We start from the raw sequence: 9,803 nt of genomic DNA on the forward strand, positions 1-9,803 counted from the left end.
GGCAGCACAGAAACACGTCAGGCATGCGTAACTCAACACGAAAGCTGTTATTTACATCAGCATGCTGGTTCCGTTCTTACCCTTTAAAAGCCTGGTGCTAGCGGATGTCTGAGTGATTGTTATTTGCACTAGACGTCAATCCAGTTCATTTAAAAATAATGTTGCATATCGTAGTGACAGGAACTGTAACCAAAATAACTAATCTCCAATTTTAATTTATTGTTTTTCTATGTGCAAAAAGGGTGTAGGATATTTGTTGATATTGGATGTTATGTCTATAAACCTTTTATGGCTTGGTAGCCGAAATAAAAGATATTTACTACTACTACAACTGATGTTTAAGCAATGAACAGATTAGCAGAAAGGTTTCATTTATTGCAGAATTATTATTTTTCGCACCCTTATAGTTAATTACATGAAAGAAGGAATTGTTCTGTGTGTTACCACATATGCACTAGAGCATTTTTCGAAAGAGGCTTGCATTGAACTGCCTATTTAATGTTTCTGCAACAAATTACTAAATGTGTATTGTGGGTTTAAATTTGCACTAAATATGCTGCTTGTATTATGCAAATTTGCAACCATGCCGACTCATAAGACCTTTATGTAATAAAAATCCATTGGCCACGCATTAAAGGATGTTGCAAGTCACCTTGGAGTTCCAGGACTGTATAAAGGAACTTTTTTGTGGAAATAGCATAGAAATTAAGCCTCTGCAGAACTTCACCTTTGCCCACTGGTTAATCTGTAAAATCTTCATGAAAATTAGAAAAGGGTGGGGTCTTTCATTATTTGGAAAACAAAACTGTTGTGAACCAATCAAGTGTTATTTTCAAGTCACATGACCCAACGCGCTTACGCTACGCGCCCCGGGGCGTTTCCAGAATTTCCAAAATTGCAATAGTGGCCTTTGGAAGCTGAACAATTCAGGACATCTCTGAACTTAGCAACTGTCTATTGTTTAATTAGAAGTCTATTTGAGAAATCGCATTAAATCCAGAAAGGTATCAATGCAATCACAAACCTTTGTTAGATGACAATTGCAGGAGTAAATTAAAAAATCTTAGAATAACCACCACACATAGTTTAACCAAAAGTATATTCATGATAGCTGAATATTCTGTTCGGAATCAGGGCATCAGGGCATCTTGTTAGGTCGCCCTTGCTGGCAATAACTTCAAAGATCTCTGATTTCTATTGCCATATTGTAGTCTGTTTTTTTAAGAAAGCTAATCACCTTTTCTCTGAACCTTGTAGTCTTAACTAGGCAAGTAAATATGGTTCTCTCTTTTTTTTACGACAAACTGGATAATCCAGTATTTCACTTAGTTTCAATAAATCTTTCAAAGTTTGAAAACACACTGTTTCCTTGCCAATTGAACCAAAATAAACATGTGGTATAAATAAAATGTATAAGGAGTATATCTTCCTATATTGCCATATCTGTCTGTCTCTCTGGTTGGCATGTTGTCTTGGGAATCATTAATAAAATATTATCCAAACAGGCAGGCTTCTTACACTTTTGTCTCAATGTCCCTGTGATTATAATTTGATATAGTTATGGTTATTGTTCAGTACTTGTTAAGAAGTATTTTGAAATAATTAAAATAGCGATAACTGTGAGACACCACTTCATTTACCCAGCATCAACAGCAAACTCCCCCAGATGGCATCTCAGAAATGTAGTTGGTCCAGAACTAATTAAACTTTCCCAGGCTTGCTTCCTATTTCTCCATCCATGGCTGTAGCTAAATACATAAAGTACTAAATATAATTAGCATAGAGAAGAAAACTGAGGAGGGATGAGTACAGGTTTTCTGCGACGCAGGCCCATGATGCATGGTTAGGTGAGACAAATATTCATGGAATCCCACATTGAACATGAATGGAGGGCATTGCCCTAGTCTTTATTGAAGAAATCCACAGAATAGTGTAATTTTGTTCATACTTTGACTCTCCCTCCCTTAAGCAGTCTGTTTCTTCCCACATGGCAGGAGACTGACCTCTTGGAGGAAGAGAAGGCGGAGCTAGAAGCAGAAATCGCTGATCTACAGAAGGAGAAGGACCGCTTGGAATTTGTCTTGGTGACCCACAAGCCCAGCTGTAAAATTCCATATGAAGAGGAGCCAATCGACCCGAATCAGCCCAGCACGTCGACAGAGGTGAGCTGCTTGGGCTTGGTGGCTCATGAGAAGGAAGACCCATTTGGGTCATCTGGCTACCCATCCATACCCCTCCATTTCCAGCAGAACCTTGGCATCTCAGTCCAGGGCCACGGCGCAACGGAGGTAGCGTTTTCTAGTTCTTTCTATGCACACAGTGAACAGCCGAGTGACCAATACCCTGTTAACCCTTCATATACATCTTCGTTTGTGTTCACCTACCCAGAGGGATCCACATGTGGCGTTACACACCAGCGCAACAGCAGCAGCGAGCAATCTTCTGACTCCCTGAACTCCCCCTCTCTTCTTGCTTTGTGAAAATAACATACAAACACACTTCTAGGAGCCAAAAAATGCACACTCCCAAGAGAAGGGACAAGAGGGGGCTGCAGATGGGTGGGCGAATTGCGTGTTCAAAAGCAACTCGTATTTTCACATTCTGCTGCAAGACTATGTTCCTTATTTTTGTTTTTGTTTCTCAAACTTTAAAAGTGAAAAAAACAAAAAAGGTGGACTTTTTGTTGTTGTGGGAAAGTGCTGAAAAGTCGCCGATTTCAAGGTGCCAAACGGAAGCCAAATGAGTGGTGAAGCAACGCAGACTCCCTCTAGCCAGTGAAGGGCACGGCGGATGTACTTCTGGTATGACCACTTCCCACTGCTCCAACAATCATGGATAGAGGAGGCGTTGCCAACCTCTGCATATATTTCCATCATCATGTTCTCATGGTCCCATCCTCACCACTGCCGCCAGCTCCATTTGACTGTGCATCACAAGAATTAAAATACATCTCATTATGTCTAGGAAGCACTTGCAAATTCCGTTTTTGTATTTGAAATGTGTTCGATTATGAACTTGTCCATGAGCGTCTTTACAGAAAAAAACGTAATTTGATCTGATGCTTTTAGAACCCTGGCCACCTTTTCTGTTTGTTGAAATACTTATTTAATAATTCATTTAGGTTCAAAAAGCTACGATTAGATTAATTATGATTTGAAACGAGCCTCCACCGCGTGAAAGAGCATCTGCACAAAATGTTAGATTGTTCCTATTGTTCAGACACTTTTGGTGCCATGTATTCTTTGTTGGGATAAAGGGTGAAAGTGAGCTTGACATCTTCTTCCCTTTGGCATTCCAGAAATAATTGTCGTTACCCTTTCTTTTCGCTTAACGAAACTTGTTGAGGCCCCACTGCAAAGTGCATGGATGGGATCCCCACGCCCTGGAGCCAGTGAGGAGCTCTTAGACCCGCCCGAGTGCCATAGGGGGGCCCGTGGAGCTGGGGTCCTCTCCGCACTGCGGGGACTACTGTTACGCCACTTCCTTTATTTATCTTTATCCAAGGAAGGCAGCCTGACCGCACTGAGCCATGGGCACTATAAGTCGCACGGCTTCCTTCTGAACATCAATTATTTTCTTTGCCTCAACTGCACCAGCCCTACAAGCAGTATTGGAACCCATTCATGTTTTTTGTTGTTTTTTGTGTGTTTTTTTTAACTTCACCAGAGCCACTAGATTTCCCAGTAGGATAGATCCGAGTGGTATCAAATTTAAACACCGCACATAGATTACTAACCCATTTATGATTGGGCAATGTTATAGCAGATAACCAATCTCTTCTTTCATTTTCCCATTGAAGAGGGGAAAGGCTTTATCCCCTCTTTCAGAAATGGCTGTGAAGTTGATCTTGAGAGATGAAGGTGGCAGGATGGAAGGGCAGGTTTACTGTGTTTACATTAGTATCGACACCCTGTGATTGATAAAACTGGAATTAGGAGTAGGACACGAATTATATTGTCATTGTTTTCTTGACTCAAATTCTTCCAAATAGATCCATACATTCGAGGAGTGTGTTGATATATATACGGCTACATGCATCTACGGTTCCGTTTGCGATTCCTAAATTGCGAAAATTAAGGAATCGCAATTTAGAAGTCGCAAACGGCAATGCATAAAAAAAATCGCAAATTTTGTTGCGATTCGGTAATTTTCCTTAATTGCGATTCACAATTTGCGAATCGCAATTAAGGAAAACCCTTCCCATTGATTCCTATGGGCCAAGAGGCCCATAGGAATCAATGGGAAGGCATTTACAATTTGCAATTTTCAATTTGCGAATCGCAAATTGAAAATGCAATTTCAAGGGTGCAGGGGGGTCCAAAGAACCCCTCCCTGCACCCCTGAAATTAAACTTAAGTGCAACTTACACACACACACACATGTCCCAAGGACGTGTGTGTGTAAAATACAACATTCAAAAATGCATTTTTGTGCAGGTTTGAAGGTTTTCGGTATATTAGCATGAGGTCTAACCTCATGCTAATTTACCGCTTCCAAATTGAAAATTTTCAATTTAAAAATGATCATGCATTGCATTTAAGAAATCTGAAATTGCGATTTCTTAAATGCAATCGCAATTTTAGAAATCGCAACATGATTGCAATTCCTAAAATTGCGAAATACATGATGCATTCCAATTTTGTTAATTGCATTGGCAAATGGCCGAAAATTGCGATTCGCACCGTTTGCGAATGCAATTATCGTTGATGCATGTGCCCGATAGTCCTTAAAATGTTGTGTGATTCTGAATCTTTCGGTGTCCCAAACCTAACCCTTCCTCCACCCAGGATTTTGAGGTCTCACTCACATACTCCTCAGCCGCTGAAATGGAACCTGGCCTTTAACACTTCTTGCTTACAATACTTTGGAAATGTACTCTTTTCCACTTATTACAGACATGTTTTTGTTTTTCTACTTGTGAATACTCTGCCTTCTCCGTGCCCTATGCCTCCGCTTTTATGAGTTATATCTGTGCATCTGTTCACCGTCCCTAGACCTGACTTTCAGACTGAAGAGTCATCTTTTTTCCGTACCCTCCAAAACAGTGAATTCTGGGAGATCAAACTGAGGGCAGCACTATTAAAGGAGTCACTTTGTATAAACCTAGAAGGGAAATGTGAGGAATAATACTTTGATTGCCCTATAACCCCTCTTCTCTTGTAAACCTCCAAGATGATCCCTTGCATTCTGTCTGTTACCACATTCTGTAGTTCAACATCAGGCCAAAGGAGAGGCAGCACTTTGCCTAATTTGAGCTGTTGGTTGCAGGTGAGGCGCGCCGACACTCATTTTTTCCAGACCTTACACTTACTTTTCCTTATCAAACTTTGACTCAGGGCAAGAGAGAGAAAAACACACAAAGGGGAAAAAAGGAGATGGAAAAAGAGTGAAAAAGGGAGAAAGCAGGGATCAAAATAAACCTGCAAAATGAGAAAAAGAAGCAGGAAGCATATGGCGGATGAAAAGAGGCATGAGATGGAATCAAGGCTTCACAGCCTGGGTATTCCACATTCCTGGCATTCGTCAGCACTAGTTACGGACTTCTGAGAAAAGCTTTGGGAACGAGCCCATATTATTTTAACCACTGAGGAAGCAACACCCTGCAGAACTCTCATTATCCACCTAAACTCTGCAGTCTACTGTCGCAGATCCAGAATAACATGGATGGAATAACATGGATAACATGACTTACTTTGCCAAGGGAATTCTTTCAACTCCAACTCTCTTTAGAGAGCAGCACAAAAAGAGCAACACATGCCATATTGCGCTCATTTCATCTATTCCCATCCCATATGGTAAACAGTGGGAAAGTCTGCGGCTCTGCAGGATCTGAATAGCCTGCTCCTGACCCCTTATTTTCCCTTGAACAATAAAAACCAGGCATCTGAAAATGTTTGCTCTCAGTTACCCACAAAAGTAGGAGTCGGCATTAATTCTAACACATGAGAAACGTTCCTGCTGAGTCTTACCTAAAGCTGTTGTTGATTGGGCGCTCCCTCAATTGCCGCCATCACCCCTGTATTTTTCAGGTGTTCTGTATATTCTCTGCCAGCCTTGCCCTTTTGCTCTTTGAAGACCTTTAGGTGGAATTAAACAGAGAATCTCTAGGAAGATGTTGGTAAGGGTTAACAGTTATACATTTATTTACAAGACTGAATCACCATCTTTATTCTTAACCCTTCACAGTCAATACGGTTGAGTATTTCTGGAGAAGCGTGGCTCAATGGTTAGAGCGGCAGACCCTGATGCAGAGATCTAGCCCGGGACCAGGGTTCAATTCCCCGCCTCGGCGGGTCTTGGGCTCAAACATTCCACGGACCTGATAATTCTCGCCTCGTGCCTATTCCAATCATGGAGTCCCACTCTGCAACTCTGGGCAATAGCTTGCTTAATCTCCACGAATGTCTGACAAAATATCGAAATCAAAAATATCGAAATACAAAAATATCGGAACAAAAATATCGAAGTCAAAAATATAGGAATCCTATCCCTAACAAGGTAAGTACAAAAATATCGAAAAATTCATATCGTAGTACAAAAATATCGAAATTAAAAATATCGTTTTTTTAAATGTATTAATAATAATGTAAAAATAATTATAAAATACATATGTTTCAAATATTAAATAAAAATATTAAAACATAATTAAAAAATTAAAACTAATACATATACATTTAAAATAAATTAAAAACTTAATAATTTAATGTAATTTTATATTTTTTAATTTCATTTAATTGATTTAATTTAAATTTATTTTATTTTTACCCTGTACGACTGTACCCCAAAAACCCAAAACTGACCCTGAACCCTAAAAATACCCCTTTACCCAAAAACCCAAAACTGACCCTGAACCCTAAAAATATCCCTGTACCCCAAAAACCCAAAACTGACCCTAAACCCTAAAATTACCCCTTTACCCAAAAACTGAAAACTGACCCTGAACCCTAAAAATACCCCTTTACCTAAAAACTGAAAACTGACCCTAAACCCTAAAAATACCCCTTTACCCAAAAACTGAAAACTGACCCTGAACCCTAAAAATACCCCTTTACCCATGAACTGAAAACTGACCCTGAACCCTAAAAATACCCCTTTACCCAAAAACTGAAAACTGACCCTGAACCCTAAAAATACCCCTTTACCCATGAACTGAAAACTGACCCTGAACCCTAAAAATACCCCTTTACCCAAAATTAATTAATATTATTTAATTACCAATTAATTATTAATTAACAATAAAGTAAATATATTAGCACATTTGCTGTAATTAATTTAATAATTAATATTATTTTGGCCAATTAATTCATTAAGAATAACAATAAATAATATATAAAAAATTACTATAATTAATGTAATAAAATAATTAATAATAATTAATTACCAACTAATTAATAATTATAAATATGTACAAAATTATAATAATTAATTAACTAATTAATAGAAATTAATTACCTATTAATTAAAATATGTACAAACATATATCAATTAATTAATTATTATTAAATTACTTCCCACCCTATTCCCCTATAAACCCACAACCCGCTACAGTAGTAAAAGACAATATTTAATTAAATTACATTAAAAATAAATAATAAAACATAATAAATACAATATAATATACACTAAATTTATTTTAAAATTGATATTAGTAACATCAAAGTTATTAATTTCGATATTATTGACATCGATATTTACAACTTCGATATTACTGATATCATCCCAATATCGATATTTAGACTGTCGATATTACTTACCTTCGATATTTTTGTATATCGATATTTAAACTTCGATATTTTTGTATATCGATATTTAAAAAACGATATTTTGTCTGTGTACCATACAAGTCACTTGATTGATAGATTGATTGTATTATATTTTCACTGAAGAGGCCAGATGTATTCAAGAGGATAGGGCTTTGAGAAGCCAATTATCTCCATGTGCCTCAGGTAAAACAGCATATCTAAAACAAGAGGCCCAAAAACTTCAAGACGTTGTGTTGCCAGAATTCTTTGGGTTCTCTGAGTGGGATCCGCCATTTTAAATGTAGCACTGTTTCTATTTTGGCTTTCCTAAATTTGAAACTTCTAGCCCAGCTGTCTTGAGACAGCTGGGTTAGAGTAAGTGCAAGCCTCCAGGGCACTGTGGAGCGCTGAGTGAGGTCGCTCCCACTAATCCTGGCACTGCTTTCAGGGCATGAGAGAAGCGCCAGGATTGGTTAGCCGAATTTCAGAATACAGTTCCAGTGGGTGTCAGCGTAAGAAGAGCTCCTGAGCCATGACATCATAAGGTAAGTTTTTCAAATTTTGTGAGCACATCCACCCTCCTCCCCCACCCGCCCAGTTGATGCCTGCTGCCACTGATAACTGGTAGATTTCCTTGTAACCAAATAGTGCAGATCTATAAGCCTTGATTCTCTCGCACATATTTAAATTAAATCTTATCTCGAGAGCAGCTGAGGATCCACCACATTATAATTGACCATATTCAGACTTACTGCCATTCTGGATACTTTGGCTCTGACACTTCTGGCCCATTTCATTTCAGTATTGGAAATTTCCAATGCGCAAAAGGTTGAGATTTTTAAATCATCTGCACAACAAAGTTTAACCCAAAACCGCAAACTTGATTTTTTGTGCAATTACTCGCCATTTGAAACAATGGGGAAAAGCAGAAATATGAATATAAAATCAGGTAAGATTTTCACGAAGTTCACCTTCTTGTTGTAGGTCAATGTCTGGACCAGGTCCATAGTTCCTGCAGGAGAAGTTTAGGAGCATCCGGGATCGGCCGGGAGCTCAGTGCTGAGGTTCTTGGAAGCTAGTGCGCAAAGATGAACGGGGCCACTTGAAAGTACATTGCACAGGAGAACTTACAAATAAGTCTGATGGGGCTCTCTCAAGGGAGTAGGTTGCAAAGACTTGGGAACCACAGGAACACAGCTAGTTGGTCGGGCCGGTGGGGCAAAGTGCAGAGCGAACAGGTCAGCTGGGCATCCTGCTTCTTGAAGTCCTTGTGGTGAGGAGCAGGCAACTAGGATAGGCACTCTCGAGACAGCTGGGCCACTCAGGAAGTGGGTGGTGTCTTCGTTGTCCCTCGACGGGTGCTTTCTTCTGGAATTTTGGGAGTCTGGTGTGGACCTTCTTGGTGTATTCCGTTGCGGGTCTGGTCTCTGGGTATTGGTACGCCACTGCTCCGGTTGGTCCTGGTGTCTCCAAACTTGGTGTGGAGACAGAACTGACCCTTCCAAGTTGTTGTGCCTTTTCTTGCTTAGGTGCTTTAAGGTCATTGGATGCAGCAAGTTGACAACCCAGACAACACTTGATCGGTGCTTGTGTTGTGCAGGGAGTGATATCTTCACTCCAATGGAGATTCTCTGTGATTTCTTGAAGGCTTGATGTGCTTTGGTGTTCTTGGAGTCCTTCCAGGGTCAGGATGACACAGCATGCAGCGATTGTCGAGGCCTTCAGACAGACAGGGTTTGGTACCATTTTTTTCTGCAGTAGGACTTCAGTTCTCGTGCAGCCGGTCTTCTTTGTCCTGTTCTTCTATTTAACATCAAATCTGATGTTGATGAATTTTGGGGCTTTCCAAGGAGAGACAGTTAGCCAGTGGGTGGCCTGCCTTTAGGGTGTCTACATCCTCTAGTAACCACTTCCTGTGGAAGGGGCATACCTTAGCCCTGATAGGTTGTTTCTCCCCCATCCCAAGGTGGTGGACTTTCAGGAGAGGGGATCACATTGTCTGCCCCACCCTAGGGGTGGTGTAGGCTAAGTGGGGACCCTCCTCCTACTCTAACTCATTTT

General features: G+C 39.9%; 1 protein-coding gene across 1 annotated transcript in view; it reads left to right on the plus strand.

The window, feature by feature from the left end:
• Positions 1-3,993, plus strand: part of FOSB (FosB proto-oncogene, AP-1 transcription factor subunit) — an 89,879-nt gene extending 85,886 nt beyond the window's left edge. Inside the window, exon 4 of the mRNA XM_086936732.1 lies at positions 1,995-3,993. Coding sequence (XP_086792858.1) covers positions 1,995-2,480 — 486 coding nt within the window. The 3' untranslated portion in view covers positions 2,481-3,993. The remainder of the gene's footprint in view (positions 1-1,994) is intronic.
• Positions 3,994-9,803: the final 5,810 nt, after the last annotated feature.

The sequence above is a fragment of the Lissotriton vulgaris genome, chromosome 9 (genome assembly GCF_964263255.1).
Source record: "Lissotriton vulgaris chromosome 9, aLisVul1.2, whole genome shotgun sequence".
Taxonomy (NCBI): Eukaryota; Metazoa; Chordata; class Amphibia; order Caudata; family Salamandridae; genus Lissotriton; species Lissotriton vulgaris.